The 27,920-nt window shown below is 33.4% G+C and overlaps 1 protein-coding gene across 10 annotated transcripts in view; it reads left to right on the top strand.

The window, feature by feature from the left end:
• The window catches only part of GRIA4 (glutamate ionotropic receptor AMPA type subunit 4), a 382,079-nt gene that overhangs the window by 298,456 nt on the left and 55,703 nt on the right, over nucleotides 1-27,920 (top strand). For 9 of the 10 annotated variants that reach the window (XR_004270967.1, XR_004270968.1, XM_032285714.1 and 6 more), the window contains 6 exons: nucleotides 4,013-4,180; nucleotides 5,323-5,427; nucleotides 10,563-10,673; nucleotides 18,585-18,791; nucleotides 24,330-24,700; nucleotides 26,666-26,864. Coding sequence is in view for 8 of the 10 variants with exons in the window: in XM_032285714.1 (XP_032141605.1) it covers nucleotides 4,013-4,180; nucleotides 5,323-5,427; nucleotides 10,563-10,673; nucleotides 18,585-18,791; nucleotides 24,330-24,700; nucleotides 26,666-26,864 (1,161 nt within the window). In the remaining 2 variants the exon portion in view is untranslated. Of the gene's footprint in view, nucleotides 1-4,012; nucleotides 4,181-5,322; nucleotides 5,428-10,562; nucleotides 10,674-11,975; nucleotides 13,186-18,584; nucleotides 18,792-24,329; nucleotides 24,701-26,665; nucleotides 26,865-27,920 lie in introns of those variants that run through there. The other variant, XM_032285722.1, reaches the window with a different exon arrangement.

Below are 27,920 nucleotides of genomic sequence, written 5' to 3'. Positions count from 1 at the left end.
ATTATAATACTTCATAATGACCATGTTAATTTCTTCTCTGAAATGCTGGAATTTGGCCAGGTTGGCATACCATCTTCACTGCCTTATAAAATCATAGAATTTCAAAACAGAACATTAAATGGGTGTCCACTATGTATCAAGCACTATAGCCCAATCCTTTGATTTTATATATATGTGCAAATTATTAAATGGATATATTAGTTGCCTGTCCCTGAGCCAAGGACCAAGTTCATGAATACACAGGATATAATCATTTTAATGTCTCCTATTTGATTATCTCCAATTAGGCATGTCTATGCTATAGCTTTGGCCTCCTTGTTCTGTAAAAATTTGTATAGTCCTCTCATCATTCACAGCTCTTGGCATGATGCTAGGCATTCAGTAGCCATTTAATAAATATATGCAGTACAATTAGTTCTCATTATTTACAGCAGTTATGTTCTAGAAAGTCTCTTTAAATTCTGAATGAGTAAATATGGAACCCTTCCTCCCAGGGAAAATATAGGGTTAAGTTCTGCTAGCCTCTGTTTACAAACTTTTTGTCAACGTTTCAGTACCTAACCTTGTTTTATGGGTGTTTCTGTTTAAAGAAACCTTATTTAATGTATTGTTGATTCATGAACATTGGACTTCTGGTGAACAGCACCGTGACTCATGCCCGAATGAAGCTTATTTGACATGCGGATTTTCTCCGTAAGGCACATCACAGCCTTCCTGCACTTTGGAATCCTAAACAGCATGTCAACACTATGCTTTTGGGCCATGTTAAACAGTGAAATCACCAGTAAAAAGCACAAAACTGCAGAAAACATGGCACTAAATACAACACAAAAAGGACGCTTGTTTACAGTATGAGAGCAGAAACAAGAAAACAGTGTTTTCTTGTTCAGCCACAGCTGGCACCTTGTGTGTTGGGTTACTCAAATTTTTCACCACTCTACAGTTCCACAAATAACCACAAAAGTGCCACAAGTATCGATCTGAGAATCACAAATAAATATTAGCAAGGAGAAAAATTTGAAAATTTAGAATCCACAAATGAGGATTGATTATAATTAATTAAAGTGTACTTTGTTTAATTTTTCAATCAAGATTAAAAGCATGACTTCTGATCATGTCACTTCCTCGCTTTAAAAAAATCTCCTGGAATCAAGGTCTTTCATTCTATAGGCCAATCAAGACTTTCCAATTGCATGACCTCTGCCCCCTTTCTGATGCTCCAGCCAGTCTGAGTTGCCCTGCATTTCTCCACTCTTTATCACTCCCTGTGCACATGCTTCTACCTCAAAAGTCCTCCACCTTCATGTCTACCTGTCCAAAGCCAACCATCTTCCAAGTCTTTCTCTCAAACTCAAATTCTACTTTCTCTATGAAATCTTTTCTTCTTTGTCTTTTTCTTTCTTTTTTTTTTTTTTTTTTTTTGTAAATGTAATTCCTTTTTCCCTTGTTCTCTCCATAGTATTTAATTGGGTAATTTTCATCACATATTTAATATAATTATTTGCACACTTACTGTTTCACTCCTATAAACTCTCTGGGCAGTAACCATCAAATACTTATCTTTGTGGTCTTTAAGATTCCTAGCTAGAGTCTGGTACATTTTTCAAAGAGCTCTCAGATATGATATGAAATTTCATTCTTATAACAACCACAGGAGAGAGTCATTATTATCTTAGTTTTGCTCTGTTTCATACTCCACAGTCAAAAATGTGCTTCACATTCCCAAAACCTATGAGTCACAGAATTAAAATTCATCCCAGTTCTTTCTTCTCTAAGCCCATACTTTTTCTACCACACCATGATTCTGCCCAATTCTGTCTTGCTATCTATAAATCTTAGTAAACAGAAACCATTCCATTATTCTAATTACTTATCAGAGCAGTAAATAACTATAGGACACTACTTACCCTGCCTAAAAATGAAATGATTATTAAGAATTTTCTAGGTGCCACTTGGAAGTTGTGTGCCTGTAACTATGGTTTCCTGGACTGTAGCACAATAAGACACATAAAAAAGAATTACATCATTTGAAAAGGTAAAACCAATTTAAACTACTACTTCTTTACACCGATCAGCTCTATGACTTGTCAAATTCCAGGTCTTTGCTGCTCTGGCTGACTGTCTCCTTTGCTCTACACCACTCTGTGTGATACCTGCCCTTTTTTCTGGTTCACATATTTCAAAAAAATGGATGGACTTTTTAAAACACAGCAAATGTGTTTGGTTTTTGGTGCCATCTCTTTTCAACTTCTTTCTTTCTGTTGAAAAAGTAGCAACATTTTTCTTTTTTTCCTCCTTTGGTCCTCAGTACTAGCATGCATTTTTCCCTTGCCCTTTATGATTTAAGTAAGATTCATTTTATTTCTTGTTTTTATTTTCTTGCCTTACCAAAAAAAGATGATTTGATGACTTTTCTACTCAAAGATGTGTTGGATCAGGCAGGGGAGGAGGCACATTTATTTTTGGTGTAGTACCTTGATTAAACACCTTAATTTTTCTCAGCTACCCCATCCCAATCAATTGTGAAGGGCATGTCTATTCAGAAGCTTGTTTTATCATGTCCTGGAGGAATATATAGGGAAGCTCTTCATTTAAATGGTTCTTATAAATCCTTCTAATACAAGAGTTATATCCAATACTATTGAACAGTTCTTCGTTAGAATTAATATTCCTTATTTTATCCATGTTTTAGTTCTTCTCTTCCCTGTAATGGTGGCTGCTATGCCTCATTGCCACGTTGCCTAAGTTTACTTTTTTTTTTTTTTTCTGAGACAGGGTCTTTCTCTGTCACCCAGGCTAGAGTGCAGTGGCACAATCACAGCTCACTGTAATCTCAGCCTCAACCTCCTGGGCTCAGGTGATCCTTCTCCCCTCTCAGCCTGAAAAAATGATTTTTCTTCATTTGAAGCAGAAAATTAAGGAGATCATCCTCCACTTTCTACAGCACAAACCTACTGCTTAGACAGGCATAGAAGGTGTTAATTATAAGGAATTGACCATATGGAATTTCTAAAGGAGATAATGTAGTTTTTGTCATGATTAGTAGTTAATAGTTGATGCTATTTAACACAGTGACTAGTACATACATGTTTATTGAATAAGCAGATCTGCCATGCTTTAAGAATATTGTGCCCCATTTCCATGTGTTCAGTAATTTTCTAATAAATCTCTACCAAAAGTGATCCCGTGTTGATTTATTTTTGTAACTAGAAAACTGCATTTTTATCTCAATTTTTCTTCACTTTTTCTCCTAATCATAATAATCTTTTGAGGGTTGGGGGAGCTCACTCTTTTCTCAAAAAGAAGCAGATGGTCTATCTTTCATATCTCTACTTTGATCCTAGTTTATATTGAAAGTTTAATGAAATGACTCTGCCTTGCTGTGCTCCCTCATTGGGTGCGGCAATATCCATTCCTATTTAGCACAGTGACTGGTGCGAACACATTTGTTAAATAAGTAGATGTTATTTCTGGCATCATATTTCTGAATAACAATAAACAATTCCACTCATTCTTCTGGGAGACTGAACAAAGATATATACTTCAAGTTAATGAGTATACATTAAATCTCAGGGAACCTTGCTAGGCATTTTGGAGAAGGAAAAGATTAAGAGGCTCAGCTCTCCTGGGGCTCAACCACAGAAACCATCTACAAGGCAGATTACAACACTCCCTTAACCTTTGATACTTTAGCTATTTTTACTGGGACACAACAGAAAGACCTTGCCTGAGGCTCTTTCTTCTCCCAACTGATGGAAAACTGTTTATTAGAGTTTCTATTTTTCAAAGTGATTTTTCTCGTTTTTAAGTTGGGATGATAAGATTTGGTGTACAGGCTTTATATTAAAGCAAGAATAGAAATTTCTGAAGCCAGATTCAATTAATTATTAGTAATTTAACCATCCTACAGACAGAATGGTGCTTTATGTCATAAACTTACAAAGACCTCAGGCCATTTCTGGTACTTGATAAGATTATAAATATACCATTATATTTGTTTTCATTTGGTTAGTACACCTCTGCTCTGACTTATGATGGAGTCCTTGTGATGGCTGAAACTTTCCGAAGTCTTAGGAGGCAGAAAATTGATATCTCAAGGAGAGGAAATGCTGGGGATTGTCTGGCAAATCCTGCTGCTCCATGGGGCCAGGGAATTGACATGGAGAGGACACTCAAACAGGTAACTCACAATTTTATTTAAGTTCAATTCATTGCATAGTCTTGTTTAAGTTGAATGTTCAAGAAAACAGACTAATTTATCCAAGCATAAATACATATTACAATTGCTACTTAAATATATCAAGCCATCATTTTGGGAACATTTCTAGATAAAATACAAGGTAGAATCTTGCTGTTTACAAAATCTTATGTGGATGCATAGTCAGGATAATCTAGGCTATGTTGCAGTACTAAACAACCCAAATCACAGTGACTTAAAACAAGGAGGGAACTTTGCTTACTCAGACACAGGCTAGATTAGCAGGTTCATTGTAATTACTCGAGGATGTAGGCTGACAGAGCAGTGACCATCTTGAATTCTTCAAAGGGAAACAGCTGAGTTTCAAATTGGCAATTAAATTATGTGGTTTAATAATGACACCTATCATGCTTGTTTACAACTCATATGTTAGAAAGAGTTGCATGGGCCTACCTAACCACAGGGGGTTCAGAAACTATAAGCCCACCTGGGTCCCGGAAGGTGGAAGAACCATAAATAATGACTACATTTGGAGATCTTTAAATTGCTTTGTAACTTTGGATTAAGTAATCAGTTTATTTTAGTCTTTCATAATTATACTAACACTACTTGTTCATATACATATTTAATGTTACATTTTAAATGTTCTGAAATGTCATGGGTTCAAAACATAGGTAAAAGCAAATTAAAAGGAAATCTGGAAATTTGGAATAAAATATATTTGAATATTTTCAAAAATGCCCTTATATGTTTTTGTTTCTTATGTCTTAATTTTAATATTAACAAGGTGAGAATATGATCTGGCATAAGTATCAGGGCTATTTAATCCATTTTGTGGATATACAGATAAAACTGAAAAGTAACCATAAAAAAATTTATTCCTATACAAATATAATTGAGGGAGAATTCTTTTAGTAAAAATGGAAACTTTATGATATTAAAAACCAATAAAATATATTCTCCTTCCAGGGGTAGAGCAGAATTGCTTATATATCTCTTTGATATTCCTCTTTCAGATTCTATCCCAATAGCTCAAATACCTAATGAAATTTCAGCAGATGAAGTTGAGATTGCTACAAGTGAAATTGCAAATGAACACATGCGTGGTTTTCTTTTTCACTCAGGTTCGAATTCAAGGGCTGACAGGGAATGTTCAGTTTGACCACTATGGACGTAGAGTCAATTACACAATGGATGTGTTTGAGCTGAAAAGCACAGGACCTAGAAAGGTGAGCCACAATCAAACTGAAAAAGAAAATTCTCTGTTTACTTAGTTTGTATGTAGCACTTTAAAGCCCTAGAGAAGGAAGATGACTTCCTTCCTTTGTTTGTGAGTACTTACAAATACTTTAGTACTTTCTTCTTTATAATTAATGCTGAGATAAATGTGTGTCATATAACTGATATTTGATGGTGTGCCCAAGCTGAAAAAAACTAATTTATACACTGTTTATATCCTTTATCCAAAATGGATGTGATATTTTGGGTGGGGTTAGCAAAAAAAAAAAAAAAAAATTCCACAAATCAAAATTGACTCTGCAGAACAGGACACAAAGCAGTAAAGAGACATAAGCACCTCAAGGCAGTCATTTATAAAATTATTACATCAAGTACCAAAAAGCTACTTCTAATGGGTGAACATATTTAGAATAGGCTGGGTGTTCTTGAATTAGTCAACTAGGTAAATTCCAAAGACCAAAAGAGAAAGAAGATAGATGGTAAGATTATTAAGATTATTATTAGGCTGAGAGGAAGAGAAACATTTAAGTTGTTCAGGAAGGTGCTGGTGCTAGGTTCCTGGATTTTGGAAGATATTTCTCTGTTAGTGGTAAGATGTGACTAGGTATAGGAATGGTCTTCACAGCATTCAAGAAGTATTTTATACAGTGTAATCATTCAGCCCACCACAGTAATTAGTTATAAGTGTTTTGTAGCTAACACATATAATTTTTTAGATTCCTTTTATCTAGGAGCTAGGATGCTCAGGGAAAAAGATACTCAAGTTCACTTTATCTAAAAGCTATATTTCTTTCAACACTTGGCTGTTTAAAAAAAATTCCAAAATATATTTTCATGCTTTTATGTAAAAATGATAGCTGCAATTCATGAAATGCCTGCTGTGTCCTAAGCACTGGACTTGGTGCTTTGCATGATTCCATCCTCATGACAAATCTATAATTTGAGTAGTAGTATTTCTTTTTTTTTCAAATGAGAAAATTATAGCACAATAAGTTATCTTATCCAAAGCCTGTAAGTGAGAAAACATATTTTAGTGTTTTGTCCCTTACTGATCTACCTAGGAAGAGATGATCTTCTGCTGGAGGAAAACAAATAGAGGAAACCTGCATGGAGGAGGTAGAATTTAAAATTGCCATGATGTTAGAGTTTGGGTAGGATGAAATGGAGGGGGCAACCTCCTGAAGAAAGGCTTGGAGGCAGGACGGTTAAAGTTAAGGTGATATAAGGAAAATGGCAAAGGTTTTGCTCCAGTCTGCCATTTGGGTGTGCTTCTACATCTGTGAGAAATTTGGAGCTGCCGTGAAAACCATCTCCAGCTTTCCATCTTCTTAATGGCATAGCCTGAATGCAGGTGGCCAGCGAATATACGGTAAGCTGGAGCCTATCTGATCCAGATCAGGAGCAGCAGGAGATGGATGGCAGCCAGAGGGCCCAGGTGCACATCATCCCAGGCTCTTCTAAGGAGATTGACTGAAGCAAGGGAAGGAGACGCTAAGAAGGGCCCACTCTGCCAGCACGCAGCCAGCAACAAAAAAAAAGGCAAGTTTTTAGCAAAGAATCTCTGCTAGCTGTGGAGCAGTTAGGATATTCCACAGGCCCCTAAAAATGTTGGCTAACAGGTGGACAAAGGTAAGACTGGCCCACCTCCTTGCCACACACCAGACCTTGCAAAATTTGCCATTTAAACAGAGATTTTTAAAATGCAAAAGACTTACTTTACAAAACAGTAAGTGCAGAATGTCAAATTGTTCTCTATAAAAGAAAGAATAGTGGAAAAAGAAAGCTGGTGCTAACTAGCAGTATTATCAAGGGGGCTTGACTCATAGTACTGAATCTTTTCATAGCCTATTGAACAATGATGGTAACAAAAATTAAGACTTTTCAAAGAGAAACTTATGGAATAAGTTGGGAGAGTGATGAACAGTACACCTTCACACTCAGCTGACATTCATCTAGGGCTCCTAAAAGAAATTTGAAGTGTAAAATGGTGTAGATTCATCTATCTTTGTTTTTCCGTGGCAACGATCAACTGGGGCATTGTGTCAGGAATATTAAACTTAAAAATGAGCTACCATGAGAGACACTATGCTGGTGAAACTAGGCAATATGTCTGAGAAGTGAGCAATCATTCTTGTAAATTGAACACTTGCCAGCAAGGGAGCTATCTTTGAAAATAGATCAGAGAGTCAACCCATCAGTTTGTCTGACTTCTGCAACAGAAAAACTGATTGAGAGTCTCATTAAGCAGAAGCCACAAACTCTTTCTGAAGTCCTGGCTCCTAAGTACACCAAAATCTTCTTATCACTACAATGACCCCCACCCAGGGCTCCAGAGGGAATGCTCCAGACTTGCATCGTTTCGGAAATATTTAATTGTAAAAATTTTATTTATTGAGAGCACCGTATATGCCAGATGCCGTAATGGAAAATTGATGTGCATTTTTATATTCAATCCTTGTGACAACCTAAAAATAAGATATATATATAGATGTATAGATATATATTTTTTTCTCCTTTTATCAAAAAGTAAGGCTCAAAGAAACTAAGTGACCTACTCAGAGATGCTCAGCTAAACACAGGTGGAGCTGCAGTAGAAACCGAAATTCCCGCAGCTCCAGAGCATCACTCAAGATCTTGACTCAGGTTTCCAGATCTTGAAACGTCATCAGTTCCATTGCCTCTAAGGATTCTATTTAAGGCTGGTGTGGGAATTGGTCAGATTTTCAGGGCAGTTCTGGTCAAAGCAGCTCTCCAAGGAACCAACTTTAAGTAGAACAGGAGCTTCTCACAGTCCCTCAGTCCTTATCTGATCTCTGTGTTCTAGGCCAAGACCATCCTAATTCAGAAACATTTGCTCACATATATTATTATAGTTATATTTGCCTTTAGGAGTCCAAAGAAAATGAATATTTTTCTGACACCTTTAGGAGTCCAAAGAAGAAAAATATTTTTCTGACATTCTTTATCAATTTAGTGATTTAAATGCATCCATAATTTTGCTCTACCATTACTAAACCACTTTTCACCGACTTTTTGTCTATAGGAAAAATATTCATTTCCTTGTCTAGTTAAATGGGGTCAGTCATGGGAAAAGTTCTTAGTAAAATGCAAAATGTTGAGAAGATTGGAGAGAGAAACTCCATCTTCTATGAGGCCTGGGTCCAAACTTTAGGATTCCCTTCTTTAAGAACTGACTTCTTGTGTGGACTTAATTCTAAAAAAATCCATGGTCCACATGAAATCTACCATGAATTGTTCCCATATCACAAAGTATAATGTTCTCTTTTTTTTAACCAGAATTATATGTAGGTATAAGGCAAAAAATTAAAGTTTGCTTATTATTTTAATTTGCCAGCACTTCTGAATCATTTATCTTTAAGAGGAGAATAGCTGCAAACCCAAGGTTTAGTTTTTAAATGCACAATGTCAAGGTCTTGCCAATATCTAGGTACTCTCCAAAATGTATCCCAGATTTGTGATTCTTTCTGTTGTGGGACTCATTAATAAAGAAAAATTTTCTTTCCTGAAAATTGGCTGGTGAGATCTTCAGGGTGGTTGCATTTTAATGGGGTGCTAAACTATAAAACCCCTTTTCATGTTGTATAACTGTCATGTGGAAAGGAGAGTTAACAAGAATCAACTGATTAAAGTACATATAAGAATTGAAAAGAGGGTGAGTCTCAAATATATAGTTATTTTAAATTAAAATTTTCACATAATTATTAATAAATGTTAACCCGAAATGTATTCACATGGGCTATTGAAAATATTTGCTGAACTTATAATTTTTGGATCAAACCAAGAAGTGTAGCAAGCCATATTAATAAAAATTCTTTTTCTCCATCTGTTCTGTTATTGAATTGTATATGCAACACTTGTGAATAATCTAGGACCTCTTTCTGACATGTTAATGCTTATTGTATTTTAATATGCTCATAAATACTAACATGGCAGTTAAGAAACTTGGATTAAGCAAGAGAGACTTCCAAAACATATTAGAACAAATAGTGAATACAGACCAGTGAGCAAATGCATGCATTTTGCTGGAGATATGAGTTTTAACAATTGCATCAAGAAATTCAAGAAAGAAGTTTGTCAAGCATTAAACAAACACCCTTTTGGGAGTTCATGCAGCATAGTAGGAAAGTATGTAGACTTGGTGTAATGTAGACCTGAGTTTTGAATTCTGGCCCTACTAAAGTATAATTTTGTTTAATTTATTTAGCCTTCTAAAATGAATCCTCATCTCTAAAATATGGACAATAACTGCCCCTACTCCATACTTGATATGTGTATTAACTTTGAGATACATATTTTTAAAAATCATTGAGTATATTGTCTGCCTCAGAGCAAGCACTCAATATGTAACAGCCATTATTATTGCTTAATGATCTGCAACAACCAAAGTTGATCTGCAACAACTAAATTTCCATTAAAAGCTCATTGTAGTTTACTACTTTTCACAGTACTTAAGTAATTACATAATTTATTTTTAGGAAAAAGTATTTGAAATGAAATGAAAAACTAATAATTTGTAAATAAAAAATACAAATTTAAATGTAATATTTTAAAGTGAAAACATTGTCCATTAATATTCATCTCTGATGTAAATTAGCATTTCAGAAATGGTAAGATTGTTACCTAGTGGCTAGGCTATATCAAACCCAAAACCATTTCTGTTTTGCTTTAAAGATATACAAGTTTCTTTTGCTTGAAAATATCCTATATATGTTCTTATAAATCTGGTTATTCCCTTTACTATACAACCTGTAACTTTACTGATAAAGTCACACAAATTAATTTAGGGGGCACTACTCTATCTCACTAGAGGAGGGGATCCACTTAAAATAATGCTCCGTGCTTATATTCCTTTTGGAATCACCCATTCCCTATCTCTTGGCTACTCCACTGTTGTACACAATAAATTTGCCAAACATGTAACAAGGCTGGAACCTTAACACCAGGCAGACTGGCTCATGAGCAAGTAAGAACACTTCCAAACACATTTTTTCATTTGCTTTTTATTTGTTTTCTTTACTTACCTATTCAAACCCTTCATTGTTCTAAGAAGAACTAGACTAAATGCTTCTAAAATATGTTTTCAAGCATCTTCTCTATTTGGCAGGTTGGTTACTGGAACGACATGGACAAGTTAGTCTTGATTCAAGATGTCCCCACTCTTGGCAATGACACAGCTGCTATTGAGAACAGAACAGTGGTTGTAACCACAATTATGGTAAGTGTTGGTCTATGCTTTATGGTGTTCCGTTTTGTCCACAGGCAATTCTAACACCCCAGCGATGGTGAGCAGGCAGGGCAAAGCTGACTGTTAGCAATGGTAACATGGGTGTTCTGATCCACAGAAGCCTATAGAGGCTTTGAATAGGTTCATCCTAAGCCTTGAATACATATGGTACTTTTATTTGTATTATCTTTTGTTACATTGCTGTTCTTGGAAAAATGCTCAGATGTTAAAAATTGAGACTGTCTAATTCTAGTTGGAAATGTATGAAATGCTAAGACCCTAAAGCACAAAACAGTGAACATGACAAAAGTCAACCGCCATCACATAAATATATCCAGTAGTAAACATATTATTAATGTTACTATGTTTTTAAAAATTCAATGTAATTATAATTAATAGTGTTTAAAATTATAATTTTCAGGTAGTTTAATGACCGGATAATGATTTGTATTGTCTGTTTACAATAGTGAAGATGTGACTGTGAAGATTTTAATGAGTATGATTTACATAACTAAATGCTTTAGGAATTAATTTTATTTTATTTTTATTTTGAACGTGAAAAGAGTTTTCTTCCACCGATTATTTTTCTCATTGACCAGTGAGAAGTACACATTATAGTTTAGTGAACTTCTAAAATTAAGAAGAGTATGATTGCTTCATTCAGCCACATCACAAAATGAAAAGTCCTCTAAATTTTAAGGCTGCTTTTTCAAAGAGATTCTCATGAAATTACCTTTTAAATAATAGAATATCTTATATATTTTTCTCTTCAAAATCAAACATGCCCTTTCGAGTCAATGCTAGTCAAAAGAGATCAACAATCGGTGACCTTTTCTATCTCATTTAAAATTATATATACTCAGCTCAGTGACTCTGTAAGGCAAAACATATTTTAAATTATTTATGGAGCCCTTACTCTAAATAAAATGGAAGTATTTATGTAATTTGGTTTTTAGCTTTTGTCATTTTAGTTTCAGGTCTTTAGTAATGTTGAGTTGTTTCCATAAAGTAATATTAAATGAAATGAAAATGCCAGAGAGAAGCCTTCATATGTTGCAATTAGTTTTATCTGTGTTGCATCACCAGTCAGCAATTTGATGTAATCTGACAAGCCTTCAGCAGAAGTTTATGATTTTAGAATGCAAACCAACCAACAGCAGTTTTTGTGTAAACCTTCCAACTTAATTGTGTAATATTTGCATGGGACTTGAAAAGCAATATATATATGTTTCTTTTCCTAAAAACAACACAGTAATGGAAAGTCATACTTCAGTACAGTCCTCCTCTTTTCAGCCTCTGATGAAGAATCCTATTTTAAGAAATTGATCAAGAAAGAAAAGAGTTCCACGCTGTTCAACCATTCCTAACTAAGGCTCAAGTCTTGTTCTCCAGTGTAGTAAATTTAAGCTTATTTTTCATGTGGGATTCTTCTTCGATGACCAACTCTGGACTACCAGAAAAAAAAAAAAATTAAGTTCTGTGACTTTTCTGAGATACTAGAACTAAAGAAGAATTAATCTTTCTCAAGGAATAGATGTTGAAAAAGAATCACTTAGCGATTCTGACATAACAATTCCCATATATTTAAATGAGGTCACTGTACGTAAATGATGGAATTATATCACTCCATTTCCAAGGGTAGATTTTCTATAAGTGAATATCTCAGAATTTGTGTGCTTGTTTTCTGAATATATACAGTTGTTTTCTTTAAAGATCTCTTGGAATTTTGCCTGTTCTGTGTGAAATAAAGTGTTTTAATGTGCATTATAGGTATGATATAGAGAATCTCCTTTCCATCCCTGTTGCTAAAGGGACTGGACAAATAATTCCTAAAACCAAAATACTGAATTAATTTTGCAAGTATGGCTAGTTTTCAGGAAGCATGCTATCAAAAAATATAGTAAAAAATGACTGAAAAATCCAACTGTTTCATACGCATATATATAAAGGATATTCTGTAAAGTTATATGTTGTTTGACAGTAAAGTCATTAATATTTTTGCTATCAAAATAGTACAATACTAGTATCTGTCTTTTTGTATGAAAATGTAATCTTTATATAAATAATACCTCTGGTATTTGCAACTGCATAATCATTCAGTAATTCAAAAAGAATTACTAGAATCCTTTCCCTGAGAGTGTTCCTTCTATTTGCTTTTGTTGAAAATGGTAGTCCAGGACTTATGACATCCCTCCACTTCATTCATTATGAAAGAAATCTCTTGTAGATAAACAAGATTTTGGCATCTGCATGTAATTATCCCCAAATTCAATTGAAAATTCCCAACACAGGTGGAATTGGCTAGATATTTTAATATATGTGTTACCTGTATCTAGATACAGAAGAAGGCTGAGAGTGAGCACTGGATATAATTCATTTTGATTGAAATTGATATGGTGTTAATGTTCTTCCAGTTGTCTGTCCTTTGTGTATGTTGTTATTTATATGTTGATACACTGTAACACTATATGCTATTGCTAAATAAAATTGATTGAGAAATTCAGTTATTCATAAATATTTATTGAGCGTCTACTTTGTGCTAGGCACAGTTCTAAGCCCTGGGAATATGTCACAGACAAAAATCCTGCACTAAGTGAAACTTACAGTTTATTGAGAGAAAGCAGACCAGAAACATAAGTAATAATTATATTAGCTATCTTTATTAAATATAATGTAGCGTTAGCTTTTTATGCTGTTGAAAATTATTTTTCCTTATAACAGTGTTATATAGCTATAATGTGATTTTCATTTTAATAATAAATTTATTCTACCTGAATATAATCATCCAGAATATACCACAGCTAAATCTAATAGAAAATAAAATTAATATGGTCATTTTTATCTTTAAGTTTTGTTGACTGAAAAATTTATAAAATCAATAAAATTCATAAGACTGTGACCATATTGATTTAACTTTCTGAATTAAAAGTAATAATTTCTGCAAATAACCCAAAGAAGCCAAATCTGTTCTATGTGGTTTGGATAAATACAGCAATTGAGTGAAAAGCAGTTTACAGTAGATCTTGGTAGAAGGGAGGGTGGTGTTTTCCTCTGTAATCTTGCTATTTTCTTGGCTATTGAACGCTCTGGAAAAGGGAAGATAATACAGTGATGTTTCTTCAGACAAGCTCCTTTTTTTTTTCCCCAAAGCTTTATTACCAAAGTTAAGTGATGCTTATGATGCATTGCTCAACTACAAAGATATTTCTTACCATCTCATGAACATAATAATCCTTTAGGCAAATTTTCCATAAAACCAAATTTATTCACTCCAGTATCAGAATTACGTTACAAATCTAAAAGCAATTATCCTTATCACACATAATCTTTCCAGAGGTTACTTTTTGTACATTTTAATGAGATGTTTGATATTTTATCTCCTCTATGTATAATGCTGTAGAGGCACTATACATATATCTGCATTATAATAACATACACATTCATCTTTATATAAAATATATTATATGTATATATACATACATACAGAAAATTAAAATGTATTTATTTTCTTCCTTATACCAAATATTAATTTTCCTCTTTCACATACATCACTCACTGAAGAGCTTATAAATCAATTAATTTTAAATAAATTATTCTGACTAAATTTAAAGTGGTGCAGCCTTTAGATTTATTCATTTTTTCCTGAATTGAATAATGATATCTTAATCTTCACTTTTATGAATTTTATCCATGGGGTAAATTATGTACATCCATTAGGATTTTTTGGAGAGAACCAAATATTCACATAGAAAACAACATTGGTTGACACTGATCTTATTAACAACTTTCAATAATAATTGTAGTAATTATATTCATGATATTTAGAAAATGTTGAAAACTTTCTAACAAGTATCTTCTTTCAATAGTTCTACTTTTGCTAAATACAAATAATCCAAAAAAAAAATCCTTGGTAGGAAAATTATACATTATTGATTTAAAATCTTCTTAATTAATTTACACAAATACTTTCATAAGCAAGCCCTAATGTAGCAGCTTTAAACAGAGTAATTTCTTTCCTAAAATAGCAGGGCAGATGTAGAAGCCCATTCATGAGAGAAACTATCTTAATATAAAACTCATATTCACTGATAAGTAATGCAATAACTTCTAAGAAATTACCATCCTACAGAGCTCAGTAGTTGATAATAATCATGGCAGGTTGTATACATAAGACAGAAATAAGAGGTTACTCTATCCCTCTGATTGTTCGATTTTTATTCAAAATCGAACACTTGGGAATTCATAAGGCTGTTTTAAAAAGACACCCCACATATCCTCCTTAATGATTTGCCAGAATGTATTCATTATATTGAAAAGATTTTGTATTTTCTTCACCCATAGTAGCCCCTAAACTTTGTATTAACTCTAGTATGAAGTATTTGAAGACCTAGTTGCAGACAATTTGTCAGATTAATCATGGAAGAAATGAGGAGGTTGAGCAAATGTTGAGCATTTGCTACTCTTTTGTATTTGACTTGAAAGAAAAGAAAAGCAATAGGAGACACAGTCAAAGAAACAGCAGAGCTGAGCAACCATGAGAGACCATTTAAGGAAAGCCTTTCTCTCCTTTCAACATCCCCACTTCCCTGCGTGCGATCATGTCATTTCTCTTATGCTGTCTACATCACCCATCCTGAATCTCAGTAATTGTTTATGCCCCTGGATGGGCAAAAATTCTAACTACATTTCTAATCAACATCTGCAGTAAGCTGAAGGCTTTTCTAGACTTTGTTGGTTTGCTCAGCAGGAAAACAATGACATGATGTACCTCTGCTGTCCAAAATAAAAAAGAAAGAAAATACTGAAAAAATGAAAGAAGACATTAAATAAATATTTTACTCATATAGACACGTGCCTGTTCAGAAGAGATAACCTAACCCTTGTTAATATTGACTTTCCTTTAGAAAACCTGAACCAGCATTTCTAATAAAATTACTTTATAATGATATCACTATTTGGAAAACACTGATAGGCCAGGCTATCTTTGTATTTATTTAATGCCTTCTATGTGCCAGACACTAGGAGAAGAAATTGAAAGTCTTTATCTACACTGTTTACCTAGAAGATTATGTGAAGAATTTCATTAAATGAATTTCATAAAAATGCAGAAATACATTTCTTTAATCTTGGTCCCTCTCTCATTAAGTCATATGAAATCTCACTTAATGGCACATATTTTGATAAATCAATAATAGCTTCAAAAATTTACAGATATTTTATTAAGTCATATGGAAAATCAATTAATTGCACATAGTTTGATAAATGCTGTAGCTTCAAAATTTTCCAGATATTTCAAAATATAACGTCAGCCGAGTACAGTGGCTCACACCTGTAATCCCAGCACTTTAGGAGGCCAAGGCAAGTGGATCACTTGAGGCCAGGAGTTTGAGACCAGCCTGGCCAACATGGTGAAATCCCATCTCTGCTAAAAATACAAGAATTCGCTGGGCATAGTGGCATGGTGCCTGTAATCTTAGCTACTTGGGAGGCTGAGGCAGGAGAATCGCTTGAACCTGGGAAGTGGAGGGTGCAGTGAGCTGAGATCACACTACTACACTCCAGCCTGGGTGATAGAGCACTAGACTGTTTCTCAAAAACAAACACAAAATAAAATATCAAAATACAGGGTCAGCTCCCACATCTTTCACTTGTTAGCTCTGTGAAATTGAACAACTGCCTTAACCTCCCTGAGTCTTCATTGTCCCATCTGCAAAATGGGAAATGCCTACCTCAATGTGCCAGTGTCAAAAGTAAATGAAAAGACATGAAGAAATTTACTTCGTGCCCGATACATAGTAAGCACTAAGTAAGAGCTACCATTGTTTAGCATCACTGTATTTTATTATTGTTCCTTCCACCTTATACTCCTTTGCCATCATTACAAAAAAATATATATAGTGAGTTTGATTGCAAGGGAACAAGGAGCATATTTTACTTATTTTTGTGTCCCTATCACCCAGCAAACTGCCTGGCACACAGTAAGTGCTTAATAAATGTTTGATTAAATAATAAATACATAGCTATTATTGAAGTAAATTGTTTATTATATAATGTAGAAAGCAGCAAATTAGATTTTAAATACTAGCTAGAGAAACTTGCACACACAAGCTAATAAGTAATATGTGTACTTGAGTATAAAAATTCATGTGTTCAAATATTGCAGATTTTTGAATTGACCTTCAGTCTTAGTACCAAATGGAACCTTAACTATATCCCTTTTGAAAAACTCTTAAGCCTGTTACACTCATAGATGATAGTTGTACAGCCATTTCAATCTGAATTTAAATATTTTACAAATATGTGACGCTTGCTTTTTTCTACATACTCTTTCATATTTTAAAAAGATTACTGTGAAAAAAGAAAATGTAACAATTAGTTCACAATAACTAATTCATCAAATTCAAAAAAGTTAGAGGCATTGGAGGCTTCTGGGTCATTTGGCCATGCCAATCCAAGGCAGGATTAGAAGGACCAATCCTGGACAATTGCCCACCATAGAATAATTTAGGGCATCTCTATGAGAAAATAAAAGGTCCTGTAATTCACATGTTTTATTAAATTTTTAAAAGGGGTTTCTACATTTATGAAGTACTTAAAAAACAAAATCAGCAGCAGTGTAGGCTGCCATGTTATTCATAAATTACCTTCTAGGGCTCCAAGAGCAAATTCAGCTTCCCCAATTATGAATTTTGGGGGGAAAAAGAAAAGACTTTTATGAGAGATTACAAATAAATGTTACACTATAATTTACAAAATATAAGTACATTATCTCCATAATCTTGTAGCCAAAGGTGGTCACCGCTTGTCTGCAAATGACTGGAAAAACTCAGATGTGACCAGGGACTCTCTCCATATTACATTCACCAGGTCTATCTTTGGTTAGCAGCTTTAGGTACCACTTACAAAATGAAGTCCTTCTTGCTAAAATGTCTCTTTAGTTCATGTCTTTTAATGGTTCAGTTTAAGGGTGTGTGTGTGTGTGTGTGTGTGTGTGTGTGTGTGTGTGTGTGTTTAACTGAAAACTGCCCAGTAATTATTAGCCAGTGGTAAACTTTTTCATTTTATCAGGATTTTCATCATAATTATTTATCAGTTTTCTGTCTCATTTGCTTAGAAAACTAAATGGAAATATTACTTGAAGTGTGTGCTCATTACAACTTGAGTAAAATTAGTATCACTAGGGAAATATTTTATATTACCAATTTTTTATATTTATATTACTAATTTAAATATTTATATTAATAATTAAAGTTCATGGAGCACAAACCATATTTAAAGCCAAAATATTGGACAACATTAGGAAAGCAAATTTAATGCAAATAACCATATAAGAATTTTTAAACTATTAATTCATTTTTTTCTTTGAAAAATAGTGTATCAAGTGCCTGCTCTGAGAAAGTCATCTTGCTAAACACTAGAGATCAAAGAAAAATGATGTAGCCTTTTCCTTAAACAAAGTCACAGTTTAATGTGGTTAAATAAGATGCAGAAGATGGAAACCTACGACCTTGAATTAGTCTTTATTAGGTGACACTGACTACTGAATAGTCTTTAATTTCATGAAATATTTTAGAAATACTAATTTCATTGTCAAAGAAAATAATTTATGCTTCTCTAGATAATTATTGACACTTCTATCACAGTCGTAGTGTTAGGTTTTCATACTTATTCCAATAGAAAATTAAATATTTCAATTTTAGCATCCAATGCAAAGCAATTTAATATATTCTAAGCTTATTTATATATTCATCTGTTTTATTATTGATTTCTAACTACAAAAAATCAGTATGTGTACCAATACTAAATATAATCTTTATGTCAAATTCTGAAATTGGAAAGTTACATAAGATTTTTCAATTGTTTTAAAATTTCTCCTTTACAGTTCTACTTCTCTCATTATAGGAATCCCCATATGTTATGTACAAGAAAAATCATGAAATGTTTGAAGGAAATGACAAGTATGAAGGATACTGTGTAGATTTGGCATCTGAAATTGCAAAACATATTGGTATCAAGTATAAAATTGCCATTGTCCCTGATGGAAAATATGGAGCAAGGGATGCAGACACAAAAATCTGGAATGGGATGGTAGGAGAACTTGTTTATGGGGTAAGCAAATCAACTTATTGAAGAATTTACTTACAAATACCTGAAACTTCTTTTCCCTTGGGCACATAACAATTTTTAAACGTCTATTACTGTTTGTAAAATTTGCAGCTACATTCCAACAGGCATATACAATGTTCAAATCTTTTTCTATTTCATTTCATTAATAATGCAATACACAAACAATGAGAGAAGCTGACACTTGATAAGATCAAAATCAGAAAGAAGATAAAAATTCAGAATATGCAGTCCTAGTTTTAATTGACTTTAAGATCTGGGGTGATTATTCTTTTAAGTTTGATGCTGCTGCGTATAGCACTACAAAACAAATCTAATAGTAATCTGTTATTTGAGAACTGTAGGAAAAGATTTCCTTAAACAATGTAAAGTTGGTCATTATTTTAGATATTTATTTATACGTCTGTTGTTTGTAATTATTCATAAATATCTTTTAAGTAATTGGTGAGGCAATCACTATACTAGTTTAGCCTCTATTAAATATTCATCAATAATGTCAGATTCTTACAATTCTGCTGAACACAGTAAATTTAAACTTTACACAGTGCCATCATTTTTTATACTAGTATACATAGCAAAACACAAATGCTAGAATTTATTCCAAAATGGGCCTCACATGAAAGAATGTTATGCCCCTCCCTCAAGTATACTTGATATCGGGTATACACATTCATACCTGAGGACAAATACAGCATAAATGCTTCTCCCTGAATCATAGCAATATCAAGATCAATGTCTTCAGCTACCACTGCAAAATGTCAAAATCAAACGGGAATTATCACATGCTAGTGATGGCATAATATTTCAGAAGTCCAGAAATCAAATCTATAGCTCATAGGAAACTCTAATCATCAAGTAATCAATAAAGTAACATATACTTGAAATGTAATATGAAATGTCTTAAAAGCCAATTTATATTTCACCTTCAAAATGTCGTCTGATTAATCCTCACAAGACCCCTTTGAAATGGGGAATTACATAGAGAGTCATTTTTCTTCAGAAAACAATAAAGATAGAAAGATTTAAAACATAACTGGAGTCCTAGGAGAAACTCACATTCCAAGCCAGAACTGCAATTCAACAGTTTCATCATTCTGCATCTTGCCTTTTAGACCATGAAGCAATGAACATTCTTTGCACAGTATACACTAAAGTAGCTAAAACCTCTGCAGAATGAGGAAATTGCTTGACATTATGAAGCAATTGGTTAGTTTTATATCCATGGGAAAGAACTGCTGACTGCTTAGGTAACCCTAAAAAAAATGCAGTTTTAAAAAATAGCAAAATGTATTTTACCACAGAGTTTATCAACAGTTTTATATTGAGCTTTAAATTCCAAAGAAAAAGGGTTTCAAAAGCATTTGTTCTTTGGTTAATATTTTAAACTTTTGATACAGTAAGCATATCTTAGACATTAACATTATCCATGTTGTTAGAACTACTGTAATTCATTTTTTTCAGAAACTACTCTTGCATATTTCATGTCAAAAAATCACACTTGGATTACCGTTTAGTTATAGACAACATAACTGACGTGAGTTACTTTCTGGGGTATTTGTCACACATCTCTTCTCTGGAGTCCCTACCCACAGGGCAGCCCAGACTCACTCTTTTGCAAGTGTTCTGATCACATTTCAATCAAGGGAAATTGTTTAAATAGTGAAAACAAAGGATATGAAGGGAGTAGCATAATTAGCGAAAAAGTTATATCAGTCCTATACTCATCACAATAACAAGAAGTCCCAAAGTTATGCAGTTCTCAGAGAGACAAAAGATAACATAATGGTTATTAATATCATCATATTCATTCCTCAACCAGTCTGCAAGTGGTTAAAGACTCCAGTCTCTGATGCTTGGGTTGTCCACTTTTTCCCAAAGGGAGTCTTCTTCCATGACTCTTAGACATTCCACAGTCTAGATACTTTCCATTTTGGTGTCTACAAAGTCTATACTTGTTTCTCAACATTGTTTGTTTTTTGTTTTGTTTTGTTTTTGTTTTACTTTTTTTTTTTCCTACTGCTAATACATATATGAGTGCCTTGTTTCCAGGGCCCTAGGTAAAACTAAATCCATTCTCTTCTATAGAACAAAGCCTATTATGTCTAAATGATTAACTCTGCAAAATTGTTAACTTTGGATTAATAATTTTTTTTTACTTTACTCCTTGCAAACTTTGCTGCTATAATTGTTATGCAGATTGTCTGTGAAGCAGTTACATGCAATCCAACATACCATATGTGGGGAGCCAGAAGACCAGAACCTCTCTCACACTCTCAGGCCCTTTTTGCTACCATAGCTGTGCACTAAAGCAAGTTCACCCTGATTTCCTGCATGTGCTGCTCCAGGGTCATCTCCTGGGCCTCTACTACACTTGGGGTGTGTGTGTGTGTGTGTGTGTGCCGCGCACCTGCATTTTAATCCGAGGGAACAGTTCTCAAAGCACATTCCATAGTCCACTAGCACCAGAATTACCTGTGGGAGACATTTTACGCACTCAATTTGGGCATTATGAAACGAAACAACGCACATGTAATATCCCTGATGTTGGCAGAGGAAGTCCATGTGTAGTCTATCTCTATCCCTCCTAGTCTTTTTCTAGACTCTCACACAGCTAAAACTTTTTGAAAGTGTCCCTCATTGGACATGGATGTCACCACCTTCATCCCATGTTCACTTTCTATGGCACTTAGTTTTCAGTTCAGAAAACACCTGCATTTCTCTCATATGTCTTTCTTTTTAAGGCTTCTTCCCTCACTAGTGGGAACTTGTATAAATAAAAATTTCAGAAGCTACCTCACAGAACAATGTAGTATATGAAATGGGATATTTTAAGTAAGTGAAAAGAGGTGTTATTTATTTATTTCTGTTGGTACAGGAGGGCAACTACTTGGAAAATTAGCAATTTTCGAACACTTCATCATTGAAAATACCAAAAAGTGATAGGAGAATTATAAATACTAGAATAAAATATATAATATTGATAGGATAAGGATTTTTCTAACACATGAAACCAAAGACTGGAAACACACACAAAAAAATAATTTTATATGGCTACAACAAAATTTAAAACCTATGTATTACAAGAAAAAAGTCTTGAATTAAGTTATGGAAACAAAACAATTGATGAATAGGGAAAAATATTGCAACATATATGTAACATACAAGTGAATATTTTAAATATATTTTTAAATGCTCACAAATTAGGAAATAAAAAATGAATATTCAATATGGAAAAGTGGGGGCATATTACGGTAGTAATACATAAAAGAACAAGTAGCTATTTGTTTTATAAAAACAAATTCAAATTAACACAAGGAGATCTAATTTCCTTCCAGAAAATTGGTGAAGACAAGTAAAGATACACAGGGCTTTTCTGAGGTTTAAGACTAAACATGCCTTTACATAGTGCTGGGGACAGTAGAAATTTGCATAAACTTTCTGGAGAAAAGTTGGGCAAAGCATATGATGAGCATTAAAAAGATTATTACTGTTCAGACCAGCAATTCCATTTCTAGAAATTTATCTTAAGTAAATAAAATGTGCTAAGATTTATCCTCAAAGATGTTCATGGCATCACTGTTTTAAATTTTGTAAAACTGGAAACAATATGAATATCCCGCAAAAGTAAAAAATGGTGGAGTACCTTTTGACATATTTCCAATAAAGCATTTGCAATCATTACAACTTACTTTTAACTTATATACTGAAATGGGAAAATGTTCATTATAACTTTTGAGAAGATAAATGAATAGGGAAAAATATTGCAACATATATGGAAAATACAAGTGAATATTTAGAACATTATATCTTACAATTTTTTGTTCTATAATGGTTTTAAATTCTTTTTTAAAAGAATTTTAAAATATTCTTCATAGAACAAAGTCTTTCAGAGTATATGGAAAGAAAAAACAAGAGTAGAGGATGGGAATAAAAATAACGTTTTCTAATGGGCTGAGTCATACTTATAAAATAATTAAAATATACCAATTTTTCTACAGCAAGTTCACATATCACTTATGTAACAAAAATTATACATGTAATTATAACTATGGGGAAAATAATAACCTTCCAGCAATGGTCTAACTCTTGTATACATGGGCATTTATGATGCAAAAAAAGTGTATTCCCTCTTGAAGGTATATGTGATCAACTCTCAGTCACCCAGGGACATGTGACTAAAATGTACCTTCTGCATTCTAACTCTCCAGTTGCCCTTGTATCAAGCCCCTGGCCACTGTATAGAGCCTGAGGATATGTAGGAGTCAAAGTAAGAGTGACAGCCTCTGTGTAAAAATTTATATATCTGAATATGTTTCTGATGCCATCTTAATGTCAAATATTTTCCTTTAAAAGTAAATAGTCAAAACTGCCTTTTATTTGTAGATCATGTGACAGTTTAGTTTTTACACTACACCTGATTTCATTTGATTTTAGAGGTGGTGTGATTTTACACTCTACACCTTATTTCACTTTATTTTAGAGGTGGTGGTGATTTAACAGAAGCAGCCCAGGCTCAAATCCCAGAGTTGCCATGATCTGTAAATCTCCCTTCTCTAGTCTCAGTTTCATCATCTAGACAATGATAAACATATGATGCTTATGAGGACTAAAAGAGAAGCTATTCAAAATATTTAGATCAGCATCACATCAGCATCAGCCACAGAATCCCTCAATAAATGCTCACTATTACCTTATTAAGGTTTCCAATAAATAATTATAATAACTTTATGAGGTAAAGTGGGGGAAAGTATGCTCATTTTACAGTTATAGAAACAAGTTAAGAAAAATTGTTCAAAATCACAGAACTCTAAAAATGGAAGCTGTCTTATGATTATAATATCTTAGAAATGAATCTACTGTTTTTTAAAATCTTTTTTTAAAAATGAAGATAGAGAAATCAAAATATGTGATAGCAAGAAATAAATGCCAATTTCCAGATTTTTGTGTGTGTGCTGAATTGGAAAATATTGTCAAACAACAGATTTCCTTTTATCATACAAGCACAGGCTTTATGATCTGTTTTCTCATAGCTGGAAATGAATAAAAAAGAAAAGACTGTTTGAAATTTGCAATTCATAATATTAAGGGATGGCCAAGTAATGAATCAGTGGCAATGTTCCAAATGAAATAGAAAAGACTGCGACACAGCAGTATTCCTGGCCAGGAAATTCAGAAATTCAGCCATATGAAAAGACTATCAAGTCTCCTCTGCACTGCCCAGATCCTTAAAGACTAATACAGTAATTTGAGTTCAAGTTATTTTTGCTTATCCACCCTTTCTCTGTTTCCTACCCTTTTATTTAATTACTCAATCCAATAAAAATATTTTGTGCTATTTAAGTAATATTTTATGAAAAAATTGCTATTCATTTTTGTATCTATCACTATCCTAATTCATTGTTGGCACTCCAAAAATAAATGTAGAATAAATGCATGACTGATTAGCTTTAAATGGACCACTCCAGTGCTAATTGCTTCATGAAATCCATTAACCTATGTCTCCATGTGTTTTTTCTCTTATAGAAAGCAGAGATTGCTATTGCCCCTCTGACAATCACTTTGGTACGAGAGGAGGTCATTGACTTTTCTAAGCCCTTCATGAGCTTGGGCATATCTATCATGATCAAAAAGCCTCAGAAATCCAAACCAGGAGTGTTTTCCTTCTTGGATCCTCTGGCCTATGAGATTTGGATGTGCATAGTCTTTGCCTACATTGGTGTCAGCGTGGTCTTATTCCTAGTTAGTAGATTTAGTCCATATGAGTGGCACACAGAAGAGCCAGAGGATGGAAAGGAAGGACCCAGCGACCAGCCTCCCAATGAGTTTGGCATCTTTAACAGCCTCTGGTTTTCCCTGGGTGCTTTCATGCAGCAAGGATGTGACATTTCACCCAGGTTAGTTTCAGAGCTCTTAAGCTCCTCACCGATTTCCCAGTAATAATAAATGTTGTGCAGATTCTCTCTCTACTTTTCCTGAAGACAGAGGACTATTTGAAGCAGAAAAGACTTGCAATTCCCAAATAGCAATTTCTTCCAAGTTAGCACAAAATGTGGATATATCATAAACATTAGCTTCTCAATAGCAAAGAAACTATGCATTCCATCAGAGCTCTCAAAAATCATTTAGTATTAGTATTTCATTCACTGATTTGCTAAATGAAAACTGAATTCTAAATTGTAGAATAGGAATTCATTTTCATTTTGTTTCCTTTTATAAAACAAACACTTTTGCTATTATTGCTGTTTTTTGCTATTATTGTTGTTGTTCATTTCCAAAAATTAATGTTGGACTTAATTCTCATCTCATATAGCTTAAGGGAGATTTCTGCCACGGAATTACCTAGAACCTGAGTCAGCATAGTAGGTACCAGATATACATTGTTTTATATAGCAATCCATAAATTAGCTAAGCAATAGGCAAAAAACCAACAGTGCAAACACTACGCTAGTTTTATGGAAATCTACTTCAATATCTGTGGAGTCATGACTCCCTTCCTTTGGATACAACTAAGATATTATTTAGCCACTATATTCACCAAAAATGCAATCTTCTTTTGCAATAAATGATTTTTCTCATAGAGAAAGTAGTAGTTGAAGGTATGAGAAGAAAAATACTTACTTTAATTGTTGACTATATATTAGCACCACAAACACATGGATTTTGTTTTTCTTTTTAGAAATGTATGCTTTCTCAAAAGGAGGCATTTTTGGCACAATGTAGTTTGTGTTTCTTAAGACCTAAATTATAAATATGTTTAAATTCCAATAACATAGGAATCTGAATAAAAAACTTTAAATTAATGAACTAAAAAGAAATGAAAGCAAATCAAGTAATGGTTTTTAAAAGCCAGGATTAAGCAAATATTAAATTAAACCCAATAGATGTCTCTTTTATAATAACAAATATTATAATAAGGAAGTATTTTAACTTTGGAAATGCCATGAAAAATATGAAATCATTCTTTAAGTTTTAAAACAAATGTTTTACAACAATTTGCCACAGGAATTTTAAGTCATTTAATGATTGCAATAAATAAGTTCAATGATGAACATTCTCTGGATTTTTTTACTCACTCTCTTCTCACATTTGCTCTGCTTTCATACTCGCCCACACATCCTTGATACCAAAGAAAGAGCGAAGAGAGAAAATCATTATACCAGTGTGTAAAGATACTCTGAGACATGGCTTAAACTTCACTCAGCTCAGGAATTGAATATCAAGCAAACAAACAAACAAAAATCTCAACTATGGTCACTTTGAGACCAATTCTAGACCCTCATGGAGTCCAATCTCACCTTGGCCTATGTCTCATTGTCCCAGCAGGGCTCTGACTAAAGGTAAAAACAAGTTCTCTCTCTTAGTCTCAGTAAGGTATCTACCAACTTGCATCAAATCTAAGACCCCAGTCACTGTTCATATGTATTGCTACTTTATGTGCCACGAAGAGAGAAATAATGCTGCCAATTAAACCATGATACCATATTTTATCTCATCAGTCATAGGCTGCATCCTAATTTCAGAGATGCTAAAAAATTAGGGCAGGAGAGTATTAATGAATTCAATGAAGTATTCCCCTTATGTAGCTGAAGAAAAGCATTAAGTTCTACATTTCTGCCATTTTCTTTAAACAACAAGAAAGAAATGGTTGTCATATTTTCAGTGGCATTTATATATTAAATATACCATAGAAGGCATCAGATTATGCAGAAATCTAGAATCATTCTTGAGTAGATGCTCAGAAAATAAAACAACACTTGCAATTGTTATTTTTAAATATGCATGATGAATTGATGGTATTTCTTTTCTTTCTCTATGTTAATTAGAGAAAGGAAAATGTGCATTATCTTATCCATGTTTAGATCCCTCTCAGGTCGAATTGTTGGAGGTGTTTGGTGGTTCTTTACACTCATCATTATATCGTCTTATACTGCTAACCTCGCTGCTTTCCTGACGGTTGAGAGAATGGTCTCTCCCATAGAAAGTGCGGAAGACCTAGCCAAACAAACAGAAATTGCCTATGGAACACTGGATTCAGGGTCAACAAAAGAATTCTTCAGAGTAAGTTAAGGAAAAAACTAACAATAAAATGTTTATCATTTTGAAATTCAGGCAATTTTTCCAATAATTATATTATTGGCTTCAGCTATTATAAGGTTTACAAACACAATGGTTAATAGCTATGTTTAAGGGTAATACTTCTAACTGGGTTTTATGATCACTTTATTTTGCAAAAGCTAATTGACTTATTCATATTGCAAGAGGAACACTCCCTAAGGAATAGTAACAATGAAAAGATAATTAAAACAACTTTATAACATAATTTATCCAAAACATTCCAAGGTTGATAATGCTAATACTGGATCTGACAAGACTGGAATTATGTATGTGTTTGGGCTGAAAGCTTAAAAATAAAAACTTAACTTTTGAAGAATACATGCAATTTACTGCATTTGAAACACAAAACCTTAATTGCAGATTACACTACTTATATGAGTCATATTATTCTATGATCTATCCTGTAACAATGGACTTCACAGCAGCATATTTGGTTTCTCACAAGATAATAACAGGAAGAACTTTTCAGTTCTAGGCACCTCTCTAGGACATTAATTATATGGCATTTAGTTTGTGCTGATTTCTCTGCTTTGCAGATAAAAATTTTCTAACTGATATAATTGCATTACATATATAGATTCATGTATAATTGCATTATATATATAGATATAATTGCATTATATGTCCCTTTGACCTTCCTTTGGAACAATAGAGATTTTTTTGGTTTGTGTGTGTGTGTGTGTTTGTTTCACTATGGGGATGAATTTTTTTTATCAAAAGACCCTTTTTCTATTCTTCTTAAATCTAGAGATATACACTTGGTAATGTCTGATAACAGATAGGCATTCATTTTGTGACTTCGGGACCAAAAAATTAAAAAGTTACCAGAGTGACATTTTTATAAATACTGAACTAGGTAAAAACAAACATATTTTATATTTATGTCAATTGTTTAAACACTAGAATATTTAATAGCATAGAAGATGGAACATATATTTTATTATTTCCTAAGCTTTTATGTGAAAGTAATGATAGTTCTTTGTTCATGCCTATATGCAG

The sequence above is a fragment of the Sapajus apella genome, unplaced genomic scaffold (genome assembly GCF_009761245.1).
Source record: "Sapajus apella isolate SASKATOON/1434 unplaced genomic scaffold, GSC_monkey_1.0 scaffold16, whole genome shotgun sequence".
NCBI classification, from domain to species: domain Eukaryota; kingdom Metazoa; phylum Chordata; class Mammalia; order Primates; family Cebidae; genus Sapajus; species Sapajus apella.
The sequence above is the reverse complement of the archived record's forward strand: the minus strand, read 5'-3'. Positions and strand labels throughout refer to the sequence as shown.